General features: G+C 41.5%; 1 protein-coding gene across 6 annotated transcripts in view; it reads left to right on the plus strand.

The window, feature by feature from the left end:
• The first annotated feature begins 74 nt into the window (after nucleotides 1–74).
• WDR7 (WD repeat domain 7) overlaps nucleotides 75–25,979 on the plus strand; it is a 150,522-nt gene continuing 124,617 nt past the window's right edge. For 4 of the 6 annotated variants that reach the window (XM_049795817.1, XM_049795820.1, XM_049795821.1 and 1 more), the window contains exons 1-7: nucleotides 75–871; nucleotides 2,189–2,805; nucleotides 15,562–15,733; nucleotides 16,925–17,031; nucleotides 21,785–21,863; nucleotides 22,391–22,565; nucleotides 24,442–24,518. In XM_049795817.1, coding sequence (XP_049651774.1) covers nucleotides 15,575–15,733; nucleotides 16,925–17,031; nucleotides 21,785–21,863; nucleotides 22,391–22,565; nucleotides 24,442–24,518 — 597 coding nt within the window. In that variant the 5' untranslated portion in view covers nucleotides 75–871; nucleotides 2,189–2,805; nucleotides 15,562–15,574. Of the gene's footprint in view, nucleotides 872–2,188; nucleotides 2,806–3,560; nucleotides 3,726–15,561; nucleotides 15,734–16,924; nucleotides 17,032–21,784; nucleotides 21,864–22,390; nucleotides 22,566–24,441; nucleotides 24,519–25,979 lie in introns of all 6 variants that reach the window. The other 2 variants (XM_049795818.1, XM_049795819.1) reach the window with 2 other exon arrangements.

A 25,979-nucleotide genomic window follows, 5' to 3' on the forward strand; every position in this document is an offset into this window, starting at 1 on the left:
GGCGGACATCTTGGGGCGGGGCTGCCTCTCGCGAGTGCCGCGCCCGGTCGCCGCCATTTTGAGAGAGGGCAGCGACGGAAGGGGTGAAGCAGCCGCCCAGCTGCCGCCATTTTGAGAGAGGGCAGCGACGGAAGGGGTGAAGCCGCCGCCCGGCCGTCAGCCATTTTAGTTAGGGGCAAGCGCGGTGAATTGCGGGAGGGGAGGTACGCCATCTTGGTGTGGGGCAGAAGGTGGCTGAGGAGGAGAGCGGGTGAAGCTCGGCTGCGGAGCCCCGCCGGTGGGAGAAGGGTCGAGTACCACGACGGGAAGCAGCTGCAGAGTCTGGCAAGGATCTAGACGCTATTCCTTTCTCAGGAACGGGGAGGAGAACCAGCACCTGGCCTTTCTGTTCTAGGGCCTGCACCAGTGCTTTGGCCAGAACTAATTCTAGGAGCGTAGGAACTAAAAAAATAAGCCATGTTTTATCCTGCAAGCCTTCTGTTAACAAGAGTTGAAACAGAGGAAATCAGGTCTTACTGCTTCACTGTGATTTTCAAGGACGAGCAGAGCAGTGCTCTGACCAACGCTGGCTGCTGAAGCTGCCTCTGAGACCACTAGTACCCGATGTACAAAATCAGCAAAGAAACTCGGTTGTCAAAATACTCCATCCCCCTTCCCCAGCAGGCATCATCTGCTGCATCTGAAGCTCACTAACCTGTGTTGTGTACTAGAAAAACATAGGACTGAGGAACTGCTGGATCAGGAAGGCACCCTGGCAGGCTGCTCATGCCCTGGCAGCTACAGGCCTGCCAAGGCGGTTCCGAGCATCTCCAAGGATGGAGATTTGGAGACCTCTCTGGAAAACCTGTCCCAGTCTTTGACCACCCTCAAGGTAAAAATAAAGAAGGTCTGAGCCTTCTCGTGTACAATGGCGAGACAGATAAAATGGTATAATTAACAAAGTGAAAATGTTTAATGTTTTTATTAGCACTTTATTTTAAGAAAACTTAATGCTTTCTGTAACTCAAAAAACATCCTTGAGCCTTTTATAGTAGCTACTTTAAAACAATCTCTCTAAACATAAGAGCAAGAAAAAATACCTACTCCTGATATAATGCCACATGACTTTGAGCAACTTTGGCTTCACAAATTTATTACTATAGGACAACTGGAGAATCTCCATTCTCCCAGCTGAAAGTAATTCACATGCTAAATAGGCTGCTGTTACAGACAGGCATCTGTTCTTGGATGACAGGGTATCCAAGCTCACTTGCCAGGAGTCATGTGGCTGTATGTAATTTGCATATCTTTATACAGATAGACTGGTATATCTCACCATTACTTTTATCATCAAAAATATACCAACGCAGTAACAATGTTTATCCATACTTTTATATTCCGCAGTTGAACCGAAATTGCTTACTAATTCAACAGCAATAAAAATGTGGAGTTGCTTTGTCTTTAGGGAACTGGTGGTATTTCACGTATCCGATATCAAGTCCTCATATAGGTAGTGTGTTATGTGCCAACATATAGTAAAGCAAGTTTTGAACTCATTTTACTATTTTAATTGCTTCTGGCCAAGAGAAAATGTTGTCTCTAATTTCAACGGCAGAAATAATTTTCCCTTTCTGTCCTAAACAGCTGTGATGTATTGATGCACACTGTCAAAACAGCTGATAGGAAGGAGAAAACCACCACTGAACTGCCGTTAGCATCAGCGTCTTTGATGATTTGTATGTAACTAAACCCCATTACTCACACATACGAAAACCCAACAGTAAAAATGTTGCGGTTCCAAAGAGACTAAAGAAATAAAGTCAGTAGGTCTTGCTCTCTGCCAAGATGTCTCCTTTATTTCACCGAAAAGTTGGAAGACGGATAGTGCAAGAATTCCCTCAAAACGTGCCAACTTAAAAATCGTCCTGGTTTTGTTATTGACTAGCTTTTGTGACATTATGGGGGTGACACTTCTCTTTTGCAGACAGTAATTACTTAATTTATTTTTTTCAGTTTCCTGATACTATAGTTTTTTTACAAAGCGAAGCGAGCGTGACAAGAACTGAAAAAATGAGGAGGCGTAAATGCTCAGAAGCAGTAAGGGGGGGTGAAGCGAGAGATTAGTGAAATGTTTGTATTAACCACGCTCCAGGATAAACTAAGTAAAAACAGAAATGAAAGCCAGAACTTTCTCTACCCCGTTTTGCAGTGTCATTGCTGACAACCTATCAACAGGCTTCCTGCACCCCGCACGTGCTTTTGTGTAGATTTCTCCTCGAGCAGCCGTCAGAGGACAGCATTTTTCATCCTCAGACCGGCAGTATTTCCACCCCAGTGCCGTTCCGCCGCCCTGCCCGTGACGAAGCCCCTCGGTAACGGCTGAGCAGGAGTCTCTCCCCGGAAGTTTCCCGGAGATCTGCCGGCAGGCGCTCCCCGCGAGCCCCTCTTCCTCCGAGTGGGCCCAAACCGGGGCGGGGGGAGCCCGCCGCCCGCTCCGCTCCGCTCCGTTCCGCCGGCCCTGACCGCGGCACCGCCACCCGGCCCTGCTCGCCGCGCCCGGGCCCCGCCGAAGAGCTCCCGCCCCCCGCCGCCGCCTCACGCAGCCGCCGCGGCAGAACGGGGCCCGGTCCTCCGCCCGGTTTCCATGGCGACGCCGGCTGCCTCTGCCTGCCGTCAGTCACGACGGACGGGGGCTTTGCGACAGTGGTGGTGGTAGGAGTCACGGCAGCCGGCGGTGTCAGTTGGTCGCCGTCACCGGGCGCGGGTGAGGGAGCGCGGCGGGGGCGCGGCGCCCGGGGACCCTCCCCACCGCCCCGGCGGGGACAGGTGAGTGGTCCGCGGGCCGCCGGCAACCTTCGGGCGGAGGGCACTCTCTCCCGCGGGCGGCGGGGCTCGCCGCCGGCCCCCGCGCTGCCCCGGCCCCCGCCGGTCTGGGGGTCGGCCCTCGGGCCCCCCCGTGCGGCGGGGCGGGCCGCCGTGTCGTGCGGGAGGGGGCGGCGGCACCGGCACCTGCCTGGGGGCGGTGGCAGCCTCCGCCCCCGGCGGGCGGCAGCAGGTGGCGGCGGCCTGCGGTCTCCCGCCCCCGGCCCGCTGAGGCGGCGTGGGCAGCGGCGGCGTGGGCCCGGCCCGGCCGCAGGGCTGGGCCTGGCGTGCCCTCGCCGCGGGGCGGGTGGAAGGGGGCTACGTGGGCTCCCCCCCCCGGCCCCCCCCGCTCCACCGCTGCGCGCCCGCCGCAGCCCCACCGGCGCCCTGCGGCAGCAGGTTCGGGCGGCTTCACCTGGACGGTTGATGCGGGTACCGGCTCTCCGCCGCAACGCCTGCGGGGCTCGGGCTTGGGCTTTCAACAAGTTTCCACCCAGACCGCACCGCCGGGCCGGGGTCAGCCGGGCTGTGTTTCACGGGGGTCGGTAGTAAGCGGCCGGTTGTTAATGGGATGGAGAGCTCCTTCTCTGTGAAGGGAAAGTCACCCAAGGAGCGACTCTCTGTACAGAAGTAATCCGTTGTCGGAAATCAAATTGCTTTTAATGCCCATTTTTTGTTACATTGCCGCCTCTCTGATCTGTTTCCTTTTTCTGTGACAGCCATGGCGTTACTGGAAACTAGGGATATGATTTAGCGTTTACTCTGCAACTGCTTTGGATAACTGTCTTTCATGTGATCGTGACAATTTTAAACAGGAAAAATATATGCGGATTTAATGCGTCATCAAATTAAGTGCCAGAAAAACCTGCAAACGGCTTTCAAAGGTATCTGTTAACTATAATGAAGGATTTGGAGTCCCAACTTATTTCTTCTTTCTTGTTTTGTAACCTACTACCCGTACAGGGAATGGTGAGGGTTTGGGGAGGATAACCAATCTCACCTTTATATTGTTAAATGCTTTTAAATCAGACTTTTGTAGTCATTCACTCAGCTGGGGTAAGGGACAAGCAATAATCTTTCATTGGATTGTCTTTGTTGTTATTGCCACCTGAAGATTAAGGAAGAGCTTATGTCTTAACTAGTTACGTTTCAGTTTCTATTTTGTGACACAAGTTTGCATTTGTTGAATTTATCTTTGATCTTGAGTGTATTGGGAAGGTTTGACAGTAACATGATCTTTTTATTTAGATTACCGTAATACTTAATGGCCCATTCAAGACACAGAGCCCTGTGACAAGTATCGTCTCGGGGTGCTCAAAGTACAGATGTGTTAGGTGATGTAGCATTGCAGTTTGGAGATAGCTCTTACAGATAAATTGACTTTGGGGGATGTAGAGGTACTGGCTTCACAATGATATGGAGAAGCTCCTGTTTTAGGGGAGAAGCAAAAGATGTGAGGTGATGAATTTTGAATCACCAAAGTACATGGGGATAAAACAAGGCCAGGTACCATTAATTTTTTAATCCTTCATCAGCATAATGAGAATGATGGTCTGGCTTGTTAGTCATCATTACCTGGATTGAAATCACCTTTTCACTTCATATAAACATAATAGTTTTGACCAAGTTCACAACAGTAAGTTAGTTCTCTCCTGCAGATATGCTTAGTTCTGTTTCAGTGAGTAGGGTTAGTGAGGTCAGTGTGAATATTCGTACCTTAAAATTAAGTGTGCTGTGCTTATGAAATTGGGGCCTTTGGAAAGTCCTTGCACCTCTTGCTTATGTAGGGATACATCAGTTCTCCTTGATAGCTGTTGGGGACTCTTTTGTGTGTATTGTAACAAGTAAAGTTGAGTATCAAACTGAATGTAGTTCCAGTTTAACTCCCCAGCTGCTATCCTATTTTGCGTGTGTATTTGTGTATGCATGCATGCCCATGTGCATGAGGGTGGCATTAATGCTCCTGGTTGTCACCGGGGGGGGTGTGTGTGTGTGTGTGTGTGTGTGATTTAAAAATGAGAGAGGGGGGTTCTAATTGCTTAAAGAATCACCTCCAATTTTATTAGTAATAGAAAAATTATTTAACAGGAATTTGTATAAAATTGCAACTTCACAGAATTTTATGGCAAGGTTCACTCTATTACTTAGTACATGGATGAAATGCACATAAGAAAATTAAATCAGAATCAAACTAAACTTATGTATACAGGGACCAAAAACGTAATAGGGTAAAAGGGAATGTGGGAAAGGGTAAGGGAGACCCTCCCGTTGAGTCACGAGGTTCAGAGAAGACCCCCTTGCTTTCTAAACTCCTGTTGGAGTCTAGGTGTGGCTGGATCGACTCCTAGTCCCAGACTTGGGCAGTGGTTTATATCTAAAGGGATTATGAGTGCAATAGCAGCCTAAAATCCATTTATGGTTGAATAAAAATCACAACAGTAGTTTAAGTATAAATTTGAAAGTAATCACTTACATCTTATAAAATACTTCTTAAACTTACTTACTATAGACTATTCAGGTTAGTACATGCATGTGCATAAAGACACTAAGAGAAAGACATGTAAGAGAATAAAAGAGAGAAAAAGAGAGAGAAGAAAAGGAGGTATGCCTGTTAAAAATTCCCCTCGAGGTCAGTGAAGATATTCATGTTGATGCTTTGGTGTTTCTCTCAACGGGCAAAGGGTCGAGCCTCAAGGAGCGGAGAGAATCTGCCCCAGCCGTGTCAGCTTTTGGCGACAGACCTCTGATTTTCGCAAACAAACAGGAGAGTTTGGGAGCTCCAAGAGGCGTCCCGCTCAGAGGGAGATGCTGGTTCCAGCCCGCTGCGGCCCAGGCAGGAGAGCTCCAAGGGCCTCCCATAGTACCACTGCTTGTAGGTTCGGAAGGTGATTGACTTTTGCCATCAACAAATTGCTGGGATGCCAGCTGCGCTGGAAAATCCCCAGGCTGTTGGAGAACTCCAAACACAGATAGGGGCTGCTTCCAGCCTGTCGGGGGAGGACTGTACTAACAAGGTCTGCAGGTCGTTAGGAGAGAGAACTGGCTGCAGGTTGTTCTGAGAAGTGGCTCTCTCTCCTCCCTCCGCTGGGCAGCAGGAGTCCTTGAGACGCACAGCATATCTCCCTGTCTCCGCTGGGGAAGAGTTCCTGGCACAGCCAAGGGTCGCTTCGCTGCTCGGCTCCTCACGCTTACGCGAAGGGCTGGCGAGCCTTCCCGAGTCTGCACATCAGCTGGGAGAGGGGCAAAGAAATGCACCACCCCACTGGTTTACCTATCTTTTTGCTACGCCAGTTTCCTGACTTTGCTGTCATCGTGAACAAATTGTTTCTTGATTGTACAGCTAACAAAATTGATTGCATTCTTCACTTGTTTACTCATAATACTCTTTGTGGAAAACTACATTTTTTTGAATACTTTGTGTAAGTAGTTTTTAGCATTGTGTTGCAATAATATTTTTGTAGTTGCAAATCAGAAAGGTGTGCTGTTAATTGGATAATGTATAAAGGTACAGTTATTCTCTAAGTTTTGTATTCAGTGTCTGTCAGATGCAGGCTGAAATGATAATGATTTGTTGCATGTGTCAAAGTGTAAGACCTGACCTGATAGATTGTTTTGTAGTATTTTGTAACTTGTAGATATTGTCCAAAATTTCTTTTAGCTAACAAAAAAAAAAAAAAAAAACAAACCGCAAACAAAAAAAAACAACGAAAACCCCAGAGATTTATTTGCTGAAAAAGTATTACCTTTTTGAAAGCTTTCTCAGACTTCTGAGTTGGCATGGATTTACAAAGGGCAAATTGTGCATAACTAACCTGATAACCTCCCGTGATGAGATGGTGGGCTTGGTGCATGAGGAAGAGCAGTGAGCATTGTTTATCTTGACTATAGTAAGGCTTAGACATAGTTTCCTGTAAGATCCTTACAGACAAGCTGTTGACGTATGTGTCTGGATAAGTGGACAGTGAAGTGGTTTGAAAACCCATGGAATGGTCTGGCTCAAAGGGCTGCCATTGGTAGCATGAAGCCTAGCTGGAGGGTAGCTGAGCACTGGAACAGGAGTTGTACAGGGCGAGGTTGTGGAGTCTCCATCCTTGGAGATATCCAGAACTCAACCGGACACGGTCTGGGGCAACCTGCTGTAGCTGACCTGGCTTTTGCAGGGGGTTGGAGGGTGTGATCCCATAAAGTGCCTGCCAACCTTAGCTGTTCTGTGATTCAAACTCATTTTGTTAGATTAATGATAGGTTAATAAAGCAAAAATATTTTGCACTTCATCTCTTTGTCTAGTGATTCAGAACTAATTCCAAAGACTTTGAAAATTACTGACAGACCTTCAGAAACAACTGCTATTTAATTGACATAGCAAACTTTACTGACCATTTGTATTTAATAACAGAATTGTTTGTTTATTTACCATCTGTTTAAAGAAAGGTGTGATTGTCTAAATATGTGGGTTCTGATAGTGAAAGATTTCTGCACCTCTGGGTAAAGTACTTAATCTTCTTCTCCCTACCTCGTTAATCCTTTTTCTCTATCCCCAAGTATTAAATGGAAAAGGTCATTTGTAATTAAAATTAAAATAATCAGATTTTTATAAAATGCACTGGATTACTCAAATGGACGCCACGATGTAACAGAAATGAGCCTTTACCATAAATGTATGATTGTCTTTATGCAAATGGTTTTAGGAGGGGTGTTACAATGCTTAACTAATGTCTTTTTTGAATGAAGGATTCTGTATGCGTGAAAAATATTAGGCATAAAAACTGCTGTTCACTTTAAATATGCAATCCACTTAGAAGGTTTGTCCTGATGTCATGGATGGCAGCCATCTCTGTACTTATTGGTGGCAAATCTGATTAATAATGTAATTTAAATTCTGCTGAAAATACAGAAAAATAGCATTAACATGTGGTAAACATTGATAGGGAAAGGAATGATTTAATCTTAACCATTCTGAGTTGCTTTGTTTGAACATAAGCACAGTTACATTTATTTAAAAGCTGATGTTCATGAGACAGCCTTTAGTGATTCATTTTGGAACTGTTACATGCTAAAAGCATGTATGATAAAGAAACAGTCAATTCATAGACTTTTTTTTTTTTGGCAGATTCTTTTGGTGTCCACACATATCCTAAGGTTAATTCTTTATATGCATGTGCTTTAATTGACATAAATGTGTTTGGAAAGAGCTCTTCTTGGTTTTTACTGTCCTCTGTTAAGACAAAGGTAGATTTACTTATCTTTTTACTTCTTTCCCAAGAGACATGTTCCTCTCTCCTGGCCTGCCTTGTATCCTTCCCGTGCGCCTGGTGTACCTGGATCTGCCTCCCCAAGGGCGGCAGCACAGGGCTCGCTGAGCTAAATCTGGGCAGCGTCATGCTACAGTGCTGTAATGGGACATGAAAGTACTGAAGTATTCCGCCAATCTGACTGGATTTATGTGTACAGCTGACACCCTGTGTCTCTGTTTGGGAGATACTGCTGTGATTTGCTCCAGACCAGAGCAATCCGTAGCACTTAGGCATGCAGTGGTTCTGAAAGTGCCCAGGTAACTGTGAATTCCAGTGTGGTCACATATGGCAGATCAGCAACATGATGGTTGCTTAGTGTTCATGCACACAGGCTAAACCTAAAATAAGTTTCTTTTTGTGACTGAACTGAAATTAGTCTCCTGGTTTTGTAGTTCTAGCAATGTTACCGATGTTATGTGCGCAAACTGTTAGGGCTAGGTGCTGTAAGAGGGTGAAGAAGTTGTGTGCTTCTGTCTGCCTCGTCTGTGCTTTGAACGTCATCAGCAGATCAAATGAGTTGGGCAGTGTGTTTAGTTGTACTGAAGCACAGTGTTAATTGTACCTTCCGGTTGGTTATCTCTCCTGGAGACATCTCCAATCCTGTATTCTTCCTTCCTCTCCTTTAACTTTGTTTTCTACTTGTGCAGCCTGCAACATCATTATCCCTGCTTCTTCTTAAACTTTTTCTCATATATCTGCCCACTGGAATATATGAGGGCAAGGAAGTCTACATACGTATCAGATGCTCTACTGGCCACAACTGTTTCTCTTTCCCTGCATGCAGGGCATGGAAATGCTACCAACTAGAGGATTACATCCACTTGCCAGTGACAGGTGCGAAAGGAAACTGGTTTCATTGTCCCAGGGCAATGCGAAGGGGAAAAGTAGCTCTCACTAGCTGCTGGCCTTCCTACCATAAATTAATTTTGTTTGGGTGCTTTTTCTTGCCGTAAAAATCCTAGTTATGGATGCTGTTTCAAGGTAAATAACTTGAGGCTTACGAGATTTGATGAGGTCTTGAGACTTCCCATCATGACGGAAAGTTGTGGGAAAACTTGAGAAAATTGCAAATAGAATGCTCCTGTTTCAGGAACAGTTTGTATGCAGGTGGAGGAAGGTTTGTGATTTTTTTTTTTGCCTGTCTGTTGCTGTCATTTGGAAAGATGAAAGTATATGCAAAAACCAGATGGACAGGGATGCTAATAATTTTTTAAAATACTGGAATTACTTTCCAAGCGTGAGTTGTGGCAGAAGGTAATAACCCATATGATAAAGACTTTGAGTCCTGCTGTGGTTTGTGTGCAGAAGCTTTTTGTTTAGGTGTTATTCTGATTTGCTGCATATTAGTTTTATTTCGTATGGCAGATGAGGCAGAAAAATTACATGACTTTACCTTTAATCTGTTACAGAAACAATTGTTATAAAGCTTTCTGACTGTGCATCTGACCTTTGTCTTTATACCTGTGGCTATCCTACCTAGTCATTCCCCTGATTATATTGAATAATAAGGTACTGTTAACTTTTAAATTTTTAATGTCATTATCAGACTTTGATCTGAAATTACTATTATGTTTTCTGATTGTAATTTGGTTCAGTAAATTAGCTGTGAGTAGTTTACCATAGCTTACAAGTCCTGAAAGTGCTAGTTAGTGTTTAGAGGACTATGGTTTGATCAAGATGTTGATGTGAATCTTTGATTCAATATTTAATATGTTGTTCTTAAGAAATCAGTTTAATAGCTTTACTCAAACAGGAATTTATCCCAGATTATGAAATTCACCTAAATACCAGCCTTAAGCAGTGAAGTTGAAAGAGTCACTTGACTATTCTACCAGATTAGCATATTATTTTTAGAGGTTTTGGATCATCTGCTAATCTGAAGAATCACTTTCTCTTTAAATACAAAGAACATAACTGAGATGTATGTGTCTATAACTCTAACTGGCTTGTATTTTGACAATGTAGTGCACCTAGTAACAAAAGCATGAAAAAGGCTGAGGTACTCAGTGCCACTTTTGCCTTGGTTTTTATGGGGGAAAGTCAAAATCCGTAGGACCAGACAGTGGCTGATGTGGTTGGGAGACTGCTCTCTGTGTCTGGAAGGTCATGGTAATGGGGGGATGTTCCTGATGACCATGGAAAGTCCTGCATCTGAAATGGCACACAGGCTGGGAGACAACGGGCTGGACAGCAGCTTTGCAGTAAAGGACCTGGGCATCCTGGTAGATAAGAAGCTGTGTGTCCTTGCGGCCAAGAGAGTTGCATGCTGGACTGTATTAGCAAGACTGTAGCCAGCAGGCCAAGAAAAAGAGAGGAAGGATTACGAAGCTGCACTGCAGGACTCTGTGCAGTCTGGGGCCTCCCAGTACAAGGAAGATGTTGATGTGTTGGAGTGATCCAGTAGAAGGCCATCGGGGTGGTTCAGTGTTTGTGTTTGCAGTTAGGTAAAAATAGAGCAGCAGAAAAACAGACATCTAAGATACTTTAGTTTTAATGGGACACACACACACACACCCATCTTCATTTTATGTTTTTCTAGTCATTGTGTCTGGTGAAACATGCCCTGCACCTCTGGACTATTCTGGTACATCCTCAAAGAGATGGCAACTTCCAGGTATAAGCAGCAGTTATCTGCTGTAGGCGAGTAGTGGAAGAGCCAGCATTTATTCAGAGGGAGTATGAGGCACTATATGGGTTTGGGATACCAAGTGTCGCCTATCAGGGTTGTGCAAAGGGACTGAAAAAGAGGGGCTTTGACTCCAAAGATGCGAGTGGAAATAACTTCCTAGGACACTGCAAATGATAGCAATGCTGTGATTTACATTGCAACTCTCACCTTATGAAGGAGAGAAAAGATCCTTTGTTGTGGGGCAGAGAATGAAAAAGAGAGCCTCTGCTTTTGTCAAGTCTTTTCCCACATCCCTGCATCTGTATATTTATTGTCTCTGGGGGAGGTAATTTGAAAGTGAAGCAAAATAGCTACAAGTATGCTTTTATACATGCATACATTTATATACGCACATACAACCCTACATACATGCAAAAACACCAACTCATTCTTTTACTGGGTGTTTGGAGGAAGTAAACTGGGATTCTGGCTCTTCTGGAAGTGATAGAGAAGAACTTAACAAGCCCAATGAAGACAGGGGTATTAAGCAGGAAGAACTCTACTCAGTTTGACGTCTCCATTTTCCAGTTCAAAGTTCCAGTTCCCTTTTCTGCAAAAATAGTTTATTCTAGAAAGGTATAAATAGCTAGAATGTGGGATTTCATTTATAATGACTCACTGCATGCTTTTTGACCATTTGTCAATAGTACAATGTTTATTTGCTACTGTAGTTTGTCATCATTGATGTAAAAAAATTATTGATTGTTTACAGACAATAAGTGAGTTTTGGTCTTTGCAGGGGATATATTCAGTGTTCGCCAATGATAGAGAAGGGTTGTTCTCTGTAGACTGAATTCTTCAGCTGTTAAAATGAGCTTGTGGTACTTCCTGAAAATGAAGTTTTTAATGAAGGCATTGCGGTACCATAATAAAAAACTAGAAGGAAAGAGGTAGTTTTTCTTCTTGCTGTCTCTCCCAAGGGTTGATATGAAATATTCTAAGAATTCTGTTTCTCTTAAATAAGAGTTTTGAAATGTGAATATCTGTAAGCCTTTAGAAAGTATATTGCTGTTAATGTTTTCAGTGCTTTCTCTTGTGTTTTTCTGCATGGAAAATATAAAATGCATTAGGTTACTTGTATGTGCTAATGCTTTTGTGCATTGTAATATCCTGTATGTTCCCTTTGAAAATTCGGTTTAAGTATATATTTATAGTGCTATCAGTTTTAAAGTTTTTATAAATAGTTTGGAAGAGCATTAAACTGACTTAAAAATTTCAAGGAACAATTTTGTGCCCTGCTAGGGGAGCTTCTGTATTTATTCAAAAGTGTAGCCGCTTGCATCACTGAAACAATCAAGTGACATGTAAATACTGTGACTTGGTCCCTGATCTGTGAGCAATAGGAAATGAAAGGAACAAGAAGATATTTTCATGTTGCTTATCAGGATTTTTACTGCTAGATTTTTCGGCTCTGAAATTATTGATGGATTGCTTTATTATCCATTTAAACTTTGTGCATAGATGACACTGATGATCAAATACCATTTACTGTCATGAAAAATACCCTTGGAGAAAGTGTAGTCAAACAAGTACTTTTGCGGTCACTACTAGCCAGCGTGTCTTCTAGTCAGGGGGGTGAGAGGAATGCTCTGTGTGTGTTACCGGCGGGGGCTGCAGTTGTGGCATCTTTCAGGATTAATCTGGGCAGTTTTGCATTTCTAGTCTGCAGTAGTGGAGCTGCTAAGGGAGTTTTTTGCAGGTAGCAAGGGGAGAACAGTTTGCAAAGAATGTTGTACCTTGGTTGGTATACAAGTGCTTTAGTATATTTAAAGCAAAGACATTTCTATCTCTCCCCACCTTTCCTAGTGTGTCCTTTGTTTTATTTCATTACAAAAAACAGGTGGTAAAAGAGTTAAATGTGTATTTTTGATTGTTTGTTTTGGTCATTTTTGTTGCTGTTGTTTGCATATTTTTGTATTGCATCCCAACACTTTATTTCTGTTTTTCACTATATTTTTATGGTTATTTCACTCTAAAGCAATAATTTTTTAGAATTGTAGCTCTTGGTAAAGTCACCAGATTCTTTAAAATTTTTTCATTATTTTATGGTTCTGTATTGTGATCATCCAGACAGAACAATTGATCTACCATTGCATAACAATTAACACTACATTTACAGGCATGTTTTACAACTACTAGTTCCAGGGTAGCTTTTAGTATGTTGCAGTAGATTAAATGCTTGATTGTTGGTCTTTATTTATACTTGTTCATTAAATAACAACTCTGACTAAAATAAGTAATTGTTGATAAAGATAGATTAATTGGATGTGAGAAAAGAGTTGGCATAAAATGGCACTTCATAGTAAGTGAAATTACTGTTTTTATGATACAGATTTTGTGAAAAACCATAATGCATCTCTCACTTTTCAGAAGTTTGAGGATTGCTATGTCCAGCTGGCCCTGTAAGCTGTTTTACAGTTTGTAATACTTAGCTATTCATTATTCTGCTCTTGCTGTCTTCCCTTCCCCCATTTTTCCATGTACATTATCATGTTCGATTTCTCTGGCTGCAGAGGTTGGTTGCACTAGGAGTATATTCAGCATTTGTCAAAATTAATAAAAAACCTACTTTCTTGTAGAAATTGCACTGTAATTTTTATATAGGTGAGAGATGACATTAATTTGTGTTGAACTCCATGTAGCATAGTAAAAACCAATGTTTTGAAATGGAAGATATTTTTGATGCAGAAAGCACTTGTTTAAGTGTGGGAGCAACTGCTGGGAATGGCCAGGGTAATGTAAAATCAAAAAGTCAAGTTCATGGTTGGTGCAAGCAAGATCTCTGTAGTTGTCTCTGTTTATATCAAATTTGAGTTTGTCTCAAAGGACAGCTGCTAAACCTTGCATGATAGTTTTCAGTGGAACTGAAGATTACTTGATTAAATTCCCACAACTTCCATGGAAATCTGGAGCTCATGCTTGTGCTTCCTTTGGTAAAAGGACAGGTGGGATTATTTTGTGGTGTGGTATTTGGCAATAGCTGGACAGTGGGTCGGCATGACTCTACTCGTTTACTAGTTAGTTCCTTGTAACTATTGCTGTTGTCCAATCGGAGCATCATGGGGACACAAAGGGGAACTGTGGTTGTCGCAGTGGAGAAGTGCAGTTGTAGTGAACCTTAGATTCAGGATGACCTTTATTTTTCCTCTGTCATAATTCAGAATTTTTTTTCCCCTCTTCTGAAGAGCTGTAAAATAAGTTTACATATCTGTGAACAAATGCAAATATTGCTGGGTTGCTCAAGCTAGAAGAATATGTATCTATAGAAAGACAGGAAAATACATATTTTTAAAAAATGTCTTTAGTGAATCCTGCCTGTGTTTGATATGTTTATACTCCTCTAAATCAGAGATTCTGCTCTGTTTTGAGCTGTGTAAGTTCAGAACATAAACCTCCACAAGATAGTACCTAAGGAGCATTTGTTTATTTAACACAAACGTTTCACCCATTCATTTATCACTAAATGCTCCAAGCAATAACTTTCCATAACTCAAACTTTTACCGCAGTGAAGTAAACTCCTACAACTCTGAATCCAGAATAAGAGACCCATAAGAAAATGTCAGTCATTCTTGACATATTTTCTCTGCTTGATGGTTACATGTACCATTTTTCAGTTGTTTCTGAGAGAGTAATAGTAACTGGAATGGATCTTTCAGGTCTTTTATAAACTCACCATTGCTGCAATCAAAATATACCTTAAATTCTAGCTTTTTTATTTATTAAATGTAGAATGTACCCCAAAAGTATACCCCAAACAATCATAAGCTCAGTCAGTTACCTGGAAAGCAAAAGAAAGTCTTGTATTTACAGTTTCCTTTTCCTGCTCATGGACTTTCTTGTGTTCCCTGCCGCGGGGGTGCAGGCAGGCAGTCCCCAGAGCTGCTGCTTGCGTTGGCCCTTGGCCAGCCGGAGAACTGACAATACATTGACAAGCTCAGTATAAGCAAACTGGGATTCAAGGATTGTACATAATAAAAATGTTTAAGTGGTTGGCAAGCTCAGAATGTTGCTAACAAAAACAGTGGTTTGTTTTGGTGTTTAAATCTTGTGGTAATCCTCTTAACTGTTTTTTATTACTACAACTTGAGTTTCTACAATGTCTTCATTCTCTCTGAAGTTATGATTCAAACATGTTTGTTCTCTATTTCCCAGTCACCAAGAAATTTTTGGCTTTGACAGTCTGAAGTGACTTCAAAAACATTTTATAGGGAAGAAACATAGTCACTATATATACCATTTTTCAAATAAATTACAGTATACCATCTCACCTCTTCTCTCAACAGGGAATTTGTTCATCTTCATGTATGGATTAAATAACATTCTTTAAACAGTCACTTGAAAAATACAGTGAACTGTGGTAGTACTGTAACTTCACAATTTTGATTTCTTACACATTTTGCAAAAGATACTTTTCAAAGTAGCGTGTCCCTGCACGTATAGGTACCAAACAGCATATTCCTATACACACACATACTTCTGCCAAAATCACCCTTTTTAGAATAATTTCAAAGTAACAAGCGCTTTAAGTCCCAGGGCTGCAGCAGCTACTATATGCCTGATCGTAGGCATTTGTAGGTTTTCAACAACCTTTAGTGAAAAATAGGCTCTGGAGCTTACTCCAGATGACTACACACTTTTCAAAAGTACTCTCACTTTCAGACTAATTTTTTAAGTTTTTGTGAGGATAAGAACATGCTAAGTGCAGGAATGGCATACCTGCTGAGATGTAATATTTATTATCTTGATTAAATTGACAGGCGCGTAAGCAAAATGGCAGGGAACAGCCTCGTTCTGCCTATCGTCCTGTGGGGTCGTAAAGCCCCCACGCACTGCATATCCACCCTGCTGCTCATGGAGGATGCTTCGATGATCGTCACAGGGTGCCATGATGGACAAATATGTCTCTGGGACCTTTCTTTAGATTTAGAGGTAAGACTAAAGTCTGTATAATCTTAGCTTTTTGTGTGTTTAAAGTGTGTATCATTGTTGCCCATATTATTTCATTCTTTGATATTGTATCTATTTTGGTCTTCAGTTCTCTCTACGCCCTGTTCACTTGTCCTTTCTTCCTCCCTCTCATGAGGCCTGGATTGACACAAGTGCTTCCCTTAATGAATATTTCAGATTAGAAAGAGATGTTTTTGCTCTTGAACTTCGTTGCTGCTCCTGCAGTAATTTTTTTAAGTAATTACTTCCTCTTTTCTGGAACTGCTTTAAACTAGTTGTTACTTTCAGGCTTAGCTGCTTAATTGTTTTGTAAAAACAGATTCCAGTGATCAGAAGACTGTACTTGGAGAACTTTTTAAGGTGGTTATTTTATTCAACCATTTTTTTTCACATGGTAACTGAAAGAGGAAAAAGGCTTGTAGCAGAGACAAAGGTTGATAATTAATTGTTTTATGCCAGTGGCTGCCCTAGAGTTGAAATCTGCAAGTGTCTCTTTTGAATATGATCTCGTAGTTTGCCTTGGTACAAAGAGTTTTAAACTCTTGGAATGGAATAGTGAAACAATCCTTTCTTGTTAAAAAAAAAAAAAAAATGCAACATGCTTCAGGAAAAGTTTATAATGAATACATAAAAATTTCAGTGTCTGAGTTACCCCCATAAATTATGTTTATGTCTGGTATATGTAAAAAGAAAGAAGGGGTTAAAGCAACTAGTTCTTTATAGAAGGGACAAATAAAGGACAGTTTTATTTTTTATTTTTAATCTATGCATGGGCTTTATATAAACTTATTTATGAATGTATAGGGTTGTGAACAATACTTGTTTGGGGGGGGAACTATGGTTGCAGTGCAACACAATTTTTTCATTCAAGTTGGGCCAAGTACAGCTTATGGTTTAAAAATATTGATAGCGTGAGTTTGCAAAGTGCTTTTTTTTTCACAAATCTGTATTGCAGTATTAGGTAGAAACTTTTTTTTTCATGTACTATAACAGCATTCTGTGCAAACCCAAGGTTATATATCCACTGCTATGCTAATTAAATATGTGTGTGTGTGTATATTAACAGATATATATTTACATAATACATAAAATGGAAATCTGGAATATGTATATTCTGGTTAAGTAATAGTGACTATGTTATTTTTACTTCACATTTTATTTCCCTGATTCTAGATTAATCCCAGAGCTCTGCTGTTTGGTCATACAGCCTCAATTACTTGTTTATCAAAGGCCTCTGCTTCCAGTGAAAAGCAGTATATAGTGAGTGCATCAGAAAGCGGGTGAGTTTCCTGAGGGTTTATTAATATGCAGATCTGTTAAATAATGGAAATTGAGGGTAGAGGAGAGATCAGGTTGTTTACATACACTATAGTTTTTGCTTAGTATGATGTCTGTAGATATTCCAAATAGTGGGACTTCTCCACTGCAGATACTGAGTGTGGTGTGAATTTTGGATTTGTGACCTGAAAGGAGTGTAGGGAAGTGCCTGAAGTCCTGGAGGACTTCCTCTGTTATTTGTTGTACTGTGGGAGTCAGCGGCAGGACACCACACAGCTGTATGTAAAGCAATATATGGAACACTAAAGGTGATTTATGTTTGGATGGGCAGTGAGATATGTGGTGTCATTTCCTTCAGTCAAGGCACTTCTGTGATTTCTGTCATCTTTTTGCTTGCATGAGTTTGTCAGTTCAGTTGACAGTAGATGCATATTTTGCTTCTTTTTCTCTGCTTATCCAAGATCTGTTTCTTGAGTGAAAGCAAGCTTGAGTTGTGTAGCTTGTTGGCAGGAAATGATGCCTAATACATGTTTTAAAATGTGGAAACCTGTCACACAATTTATCTATATTTCTGTTGCAGTGTTTGATTTTTATCCTTAAGAAAAAATACGTGAGCCAATACATTTTATTTTTTAAGAGGTTTTATGTACTTATCAGAGTAACTCTTTAGAGGGCAGAAGGGGGAAGGATTTTTCATGCAGTTGGCATTAATGGGGATTCTAGTCGAGTAATTTAAAAAAAATAATACTCTAACTTTTCAATTAAATATTGTGGTTTATACCCCAGCCAGCAGCTAAGCACCATGCAGCCACTCTGTCACTTCCCACCCTCAGCTAGACAGGGGAGAGAAAATATAACAAAAGGCTTGTGGGTTGAGATGAGGACAGAGAGAAATCACTCAACCAGTTACTGTCACGAGTAAAACAGGCTTGACTTGGGGAAAATTAACTTACTTTATTGCTAATCAAACCAGAGTAAGGTAATGAGAAATAAAACCAAATCTTAAAAAAACCTTCCAACCACGCCTCCCTTCTTCCTGAGCACAGATTCACTCCTGAATTCTCTCTCTACCTCCCCCGGCAGTGCAGAGGGACGAGGAATGGGGGTTACAGTCAGTTCATCACACATTGTCTCAGCCGCTTCATCCTCTTCAGGGACAGGACTCATCACACTCTTCCCCTGTTTCAGTGTGGAGTCCCTCCCACAGGAAACAGTCCTCCACAAACTTCTCCAACGTGGGTCCTTCCCACGGGCTGCAGTTCTTCACGAAGTGCTCCAGCATGGGTCCCTTCCACAGGCTGCATTCAGTCCTTCAGGCACAGACTGCTCCAGTGTGGGTCCCCCATGGGGTCACAAGTCCTGCCAGAAAACCTGCTCCACAGCATGGGCTTCTCTCTGCATGGGGCCACAGGTCCTGCCAGGAGCCTGCTTCAGTGTGGGCTTCCCACGGGGTCACAGCCTCCTTTGGGCACCCACCTGCTCCGGCGTGGGGTCCTCCCTGGGCTGCAGCTGGAGATCTGCTCCACTGTGGACCTCCACAAGCTGCAGGGGGACAGCCTGCCTCACCATGGGCTTCCCCATGGGCTGCAGGGGAATCTCTGCTCCAGTGCCTGGAGCACCTCCTCCACCTCCTTCTTCACTGACCTTGGGGTCTGCAGGGTTGTTTCTCTTACATGTTCTCACTCCTTTCTACAGCTGCAGTTTCTGTTCTGCAGCAACTTCCCCCCCCCCCCCCCCCCCCCTTCTTAAATCTGTTATCCCGAGGTGCTACCACTGTCACTGATGGGCTCGGCCTTGGCCAGCGGCAGGTCTGTCTTGGAGTTGCCTGGCATTGGCTCTGTTGGACATAGGGGAAGCTTCTAGCAGCTTCTCACAGAAGCCACCCCTGTAGCCCCTCCACTACCAAAACCTTGCCATGCAAACCCAATACAAATATGCACTCATATTTTAGTGTAGATTTGGGGCTAATTTATTGAAAAGATACACAATTTGATAAATTACAGGTCAAAGCTTTGGGACCAACTAGTTTTGTCATTCGTAACTCACATGTGTTATTTAGCTTTTCCCCTGTGCCCCTGGGTGTTAGTGGCCCTTGGGAGCTGGGGTCTGGGTCACTGCGGCCAAGCTGGCAGCGCGGCTCAGACAGGACGGGGAAGAGGACCCAGCTTAAACAGCCTCGCAGAAACATGGAGCCCCTGCCAAGACAGCTTCCAGCACTTTCTTGAGCTCTTCAAGACCAGACAGCAACTTATCAGAGTTGGCCGTGAGCCCAGGCCAGCCCCCATGAGTGGGGAGGATGCATTCCCCGTATCCTTGTATCTACACTCGTACTCTGGCTGGCTATATGAAAGTGAATCCTCATTATCAGCAAGCCGTTTCTATGAAATGGGCCATGGACTTATTCTTGTGTTAGAGTCATTCTGGAAGGCAGGAGCTTTCTTTTCACCAAAATATGAGCCTATTTTTGGTTCACAGAGTTGGAGTAACTACTGTTGTTATCAACAATTTAGAATAGCTTCTGAGTTTCCAAGTAGAGGTATAAGCATTCCAGTTACAAATGAATCATCTTCCTCCATGGACTTGCATTGAACAAGATGGGCTGCCCTTCACTTTTGTCCTGTGGCAGGCCATCTCATAGTAGTGCTGATTTTTAGCATCTCTTTCTTGAGTCTTAACAGTACAGGGAACATGCTACCTATTGAGGGGAGGTATAGGTTTAAAATGGATTAGGTCCTTTTGCAGAGACTATTATTCTGGAATAAAAGTAACTGTATTTTTGAAAGAAGTTGCAACTAGACATCATAATATTCCTTCTTAAACTAATGGAGACTTTGAACACTCTTACATTTAATGTGGTATGCATGTGTAATTTGTCTTTAAAGTATGCCTTTCCACTTTACCTTTTCAAAGTTTGCTTTGAAAAGTTAACATTTCCAACTCAGCTGTCTTTCACTAGTGTCCTGGTTTCAGCTGGGATGGAGTTAATTGTCTTCCTAGTAGCTGGTACAGCGCTATGTTTTGGGTTCAGTATGAGAAGAATGTTGATAACACACTGATGTTTTCAGTTGTGAAATAGTGTTTATACTAAGTCAAGGATTTTTCAGCTTCTCATGCCCAGCCAGCAAGAAGGCTGGAGGGGCACAACAAGTTGGGAGGGGACACAGCCAGGGCAGTGACCCAAACTGGCCACAGGGGTATTCTGTGCCATATGGCATCATGCCCAGTATCTAAACTGGGGGGAGTGGGGCTGGGGGGATAGCTGTTCGGGAACTAACTGGGCATCAGTCAGTGGGTGGTGAGTAACTGCATTGTGCATCACTTGTATATTCCAGTCCTTTTATTATTAATGTAATTTTATTATTGTTACTATTATCATTATTAGTTTCTTCCTTTCTGTTTTATTAAACTGTTCTTGTCTCAACCCATGAGTTTTACTTTTTTTTTTTTCCCCTGATTCTCTCCCCGATCCTGCTGGGTGCGGGGCAAGTGAGCGAGCAGCTGTGTGGTGCTTAGTTGCTGGCTGGGATTAAACCATGAAAACTAGGCAGAATATTTGACCTGGAAGTATTTGCAAAGGTATTCCTTCCAAGAGCATCAGTCCGTTCTTGAGGGCTGCTTCATTCATGTACAGAACTTACTGTTAGAATGACAGACTTTCATAAGCTTGTTTTGCATACCAGAAAAGGAGAAAGAAGTTTGAGTCTGGATTCTTTTGTTTATGGAAAGGTGGACCTCCAGGCTGAGGCCGATTTGCTCAACTCTGTTTGAGGAAGAAATTTCTTAACCTCTGCCTGTGTAAATTTAGCTGGCCAGGTATAGGTCTGTCATGTATCCAAATAAAATAAAGGGGTTTTTATCTGGAAAAAGCAGGGAACACTATAACTGAAGAACCTTCTAACCTGTAAGTTGAGAGTTGAATGTGTCAAAACTTAGAATTTCTATCTTGTAGTGATTGCAGTACTATGTAAACTTTTCCATTGGATTTAGAACCAAAATATGTTTTCATTGTGAAATTATATATCTGATGTAAAGGGCAAAAAGTTGAGAAAGCAGCTGACAGATTCTGTTCTGATTAAATTTTAATATAAAATTTTAAAAAGTGTTTTGTTTGGTTTTTTTCAAGTAATGTAAATAAGGAGAATGGCTGCTAATTGGAATGAATTAATAAAGGTAACTAATCTTTGTTCATAAGGCAAGTCAGAAAAGCATTTACTGGTACTATTTATAATTTGTTGTTCAGTGCTTTCAGTTTGGTCTTGCAAGTGCTGAAGAGTACCAGGGGATGCTTCCACCTCTCAACAGCCTGGGCCTTCAGAAAAACCCGCAGCGTTCACTGCCACCTGACACAGTTCGGTTTTCTGTAATGCTGTTCTCTTCCTCACAAATGGGGAAGAAGCAAGCTAATCTTTGGATGACTTAGGGATGCAGCAGAAGTGTGTAATGACTTGAAACATTTGTGAGAGAAGTGAGAAATTCTCTGTTGTATACTTGTGTTTACTTAATATTGATTGTTTATGATGAACCTTGGCATTTCACTTGTTTCCCTTATCTTTGTAGGGAAGAAGAGGTTGTCTAGATTCACATAGAAGGAGTGGAAATTCAAGTTGCTTTTGAGTTTCCTTTATCTAACTACAATTCATATAGTCACTAACAAATGGTTCAAATGGTTAAGTTTCTCCTGATGTAAATGATTTTTCGACTCTCAGGCAATTGAAATATTTTCCATGTAGTTTTAATCTGCCTTTTATATTTCAGGGAGATGTGTCTGTGGGATGTGAATGATGGGAGATGCATAGAGTTTACTAAACTAGCCTGCACACATACTGGCATACAGGTTAGTACTTTGTGTATGTTTCAGAGGTCCTATTCTATATTGTAATGCATGGATAACTATAGATCAGTTATCAAAGCAAAGCTGGTTTGTTTGTTTCTAAGCTTAATAATGACATTATATGCATATTTCAGTATCTCCTATGTAGTTTATGCTGTATCATCAAATGCCCTAGGGCATTTTTTCAGCATTTGAAAAAATGTATCATAGTTAATAAGAGAGGCTGGAAAGAAAATTTTTGGAGGAGTACTGCCAGGGCAGGTGGGAGCATGAGAATGATCTTAGCAGGGAAGGCTGAGGCAGGCTTCTGTCAGCCACAGGAGAGCTGGGTGTACAGGGTAAGGATTGCCTTGGGAAGAGAACAGGAGCAAGGGGGCCTCTGCAAAAAGCTCCCCTCATTAGTGCAGAATAGTAATTTCTAAACATATAGGCATTAGAATATTTTTATGAAGTTATGATTTTGATTAAAAATGAAGTAGCCAATGTGTCACAAGGAGGATAATTTTTGTATTTTGTTAATATCCGTTTAGTTCTATCAGTTTACAGTTGGGACTCAGCGTGAAGGAAGATTATTATGCCATGGGCATTATCCAGAAATTCTTGTTGTGGATGCTACTAGCCTTGAAGTTCTTTATTCTTTATTATCAAAGATATCTCCTGACTGGATCAGCTCAATGACTATCATTCGATCCAATAGGACACAAGGTAATTATTTTTCTTGCTTTTGTTAAGGCTTTGCCTCCCTGTGAGGGAAACACTGTTTTCAACTTTTTCAAGGACCTGGGGAGGAATTAGAACATTACTCCCTGTGATCTTGGGCAACACCCAGCAAGTGCTAACCTTTCCAAAAAGCAAGTATATATGGCTATTTCTAGTCCCTGAAAAAGAGGCTAGTTAGTATCTATGCAGTATTATCTTTGTTGCTGTTTCATCAAATGACAGTTTTGGCTCTGGCTAAAATGTAACTGCTTTCTGATGAACAGAACCTAAAATCTAGCCAAGTCGCCCTGTGTGTGTGTGCTCATCAGGATCCACGTTCACCTACTAGATAGATTAAGTTCTGTCATCTTCAGCGTGTGCATCTGCAGAAACCTGAAGGACAAGGAACCTTCCTACGGGAAGAGTGTTTTGGTGTTGGGTTTTTTTTAATTAAAGCATATTCTATTAGGATGATAACTTGTTTTCTCTTTGAGAATTGAGAAAGAGTTCTGGAGAGCACTCTGACAGCAAAAGCCTGGAAACTGCCATGAGACTGAAGGAAGGGGTGCAAGCACTCTAAATGCTAAGGCTGTCATCTGCATTACTGATGTGATGTATAGTATATATCGAGATCATTTGGCAAGCCAAACGTTGTAATTTTTGACAAGATATATACGTACTATGAGTATTTCTTGTGATTAGTAGCTTATAAAAAGTGCCGTCATAACATTTTCAAAGCTATTATTGTAGGAAATGTGTTTAAGGAATATGCTGATTAAAGTACACAATAAAAAACCTAAAGACTCTAGAGGGAGGAACTTCTAAAAGTGATGACAGTCAGTTTAGTGGAGAGGTATGTGAGCCGGCTCATGTTTGGTGGTGGATTAGTTGACATGGCTTGAAGTGATACCTGTCCACACATCTGTTTTGCTCTGCTAGTTTGTGTTAATTTGTTAGGCTTTAAATTCTGGCAGCTGAGTTGGAGAGGTGTCTCACTCAGGTTTTCCTGTTGTGGAGACTGTAATTCCTAAGAGGTTTGGGGAACATTAAGGAAGATGATCCTTACAAAAAGGAGAGACTTTTATCTTGAGTTAAGGCTGACAGAGTTGTAAACTGAGTGTTCCTGAAGTCCTGGAAGGGAAAGCTTGATTGCTATCCCCACACCATTTAAGTTGCTGGAACAACTGGAAGTGAACTCTGGTATTAAGCATTTCCTGTTACTGTTTTTAATTTTACTTCTTGTTTTGTAATTGCTTTTATACTGTAATCAAGAAGTTACCCCTTTGATTTTGTTCTTACACCAGATTTGTCTCGTAGAAACAGGAATGTCTAGAAAGTTTGACTAGCACTTGATATACTTTGGGTTTTGTGAAGGTAGTAACTCTAATGGAATAATTTTGCAGAGATGCCCTTTGGGAACCCTCAGCCAAGAGATGCTTGGGCAGCTGTATAACTAGAGCATGCTTCCCATTAAACTTCAGTGTCCTCGCAGGCTGGTGTGGGCAGACAGCTAGGCATAAGCAACAAATCTCTCCTCTTGGGAGAGTAACCCCTTGCCTTTGGGGAGAGTGATGGGACAACCCACAATGTGTGATAGCAATACTAGAAACAACTGTGACTTCCCTTCCCCCATTTAATTTGAGCCCTGAGTATTAATTGAGATTTAAACACAAACCCATGGGATCTGTGCATGTGCATATGTGCTTCTGGAATACCACTTTGCAAATAAACGTTTGATTTTGAAGCAAACACTTCAGGAATGTTTTGGTAAACTTTTAATGTTGAGGGACTCTCAGTATATTTTTGTACTCAGATAAGCACAAGTGTGCAACAAAATGAAGACGTCCTTGTACTTATCAGCCTAATGTTTCTTTTTCCCCAGAGGATACTGTTGTAGCAGTTTCAGTGACTGGCATCCTGAAAGTATGGATAATAACCTCTGAAGTTAGTCGGATGCAGGTAAACAAAGGCTTTTGAATTAATGATATTTCCTGTTTTGATGAAGGGAGAACTTCTATTAATGTTGTTTCCTGTTCTTCCAGCTACCTAATGATATTATGCTGTTATTGCTCTTTGCCATTTGAAAATCAACTTCCTTAATTTTGCTTTACTGATTCCTCAAGTTACCAGCAGAACTCCAAACATGAGAAAGATTAGACTCAGAGAACTTATTTCAAAATCAGGAGTAGGATAATCTCCAATTTCTACAAATCTTTTTTTTGGTACCATTTAATGATTTGTGTTAATGTACAAATATTCTTGTTAATATACAAATGTTTTCCTTTTAATTTTTCCCCTTTAAAAGTCCTGTTCTCTCGTTAAGTCATCTCATACTACATTCCACAGGAGATTTGAGTTCCAAAGGGAATTTAGTAACAAAGATTGTTACAGTAATGTTTAACTTTCCAAACTGATGAGGTGCTGTACTGCATGCATAACTTTATTCAGTACAGGCAAAAATGCAAGAGCTTGCTGTATAACTACTCATTAGTTGAAAGAGATGATGCTAATAAATACATGTTTACTCTGTATAGTACAGATAGAAGAAATAAGTCACAGAGTTAAAGCTTGCCCTGTACTGCATAGGAAGTGTGGGTCTTAATGTGGTGGTGGCGTTATAGAAGCGACTTTATCACAATGCTTCATTTTTTTTAAGATTAAGTTCTCTCGCTGCATTTCTTATGCTCTTAAGATATCTGTACTTAAATTTTTTAAAAATTTCATCATAGTTAAATTTAGTATTAGATTTTATTATTAAATGTAGTATTTTCTTTGAGAAACGTACGGAGAGGTGTGGAGATGCCTGAAGGGTTTGCTGAGCAGAGTACAGTTTTTAGGAATATTCATTATTAGGGGTTATCTAGAGTTCTCTTTGTTACTTGGCAGTTCCTGCCTTCCTGTGTCCTAATGAATAAAAGTCTTAAAGGAGATTTGCTACGTGTCTCATAGACCTCCGGCTAATTAGCTATTCAGAGAAACCTCTTGTAAAAGATGTACTTTACTATGGCTGTTTAGCACCTATGGAAAAATAACCTTACGATATATAAATGAACTATTTTTTTGTTGAACTTGTTTATTTCCAGAATATTTATAATGCAAAAGCAATGCAGTTTGCATTAGCTTGGAAGACCAATATAATGGAATTCTTTGCTTTTGACCTTGTCAAGGGACAGAGGTGGTATTCATGTTTTTTTGCTTCAAACTTGATGAAATTATGTTGCTCTCAAAGCATTTTCTGGAAATCCTTGTTATGCAGCTAGTAATGTTTTAGCTAACATCATGTTTAACAGCAACAAAAAAAAAAAAAGGCAGCTGTAAGCAGTGAAGAGTATTGGCTGTTACTAAAGTAAGAAACGCGAAGATGTAGCTAAACAGGAGCTTATCACTGTCTAGTGTATTTGGGATATGGGGAACCTTGAA

Source organism: Accipiter gentilis, chromosome Z (assembly GCF_929443795.1).
Source record: "Accipiter gentilis chromosome Z, bAccGen1.1, whole genome shotgun sequence".
Lineage (NCBI taxonomy): Eukaryota > Metazoa > Chordata > Aves > Accipitriformes > Accipitridae > Astur > Astur gentilis.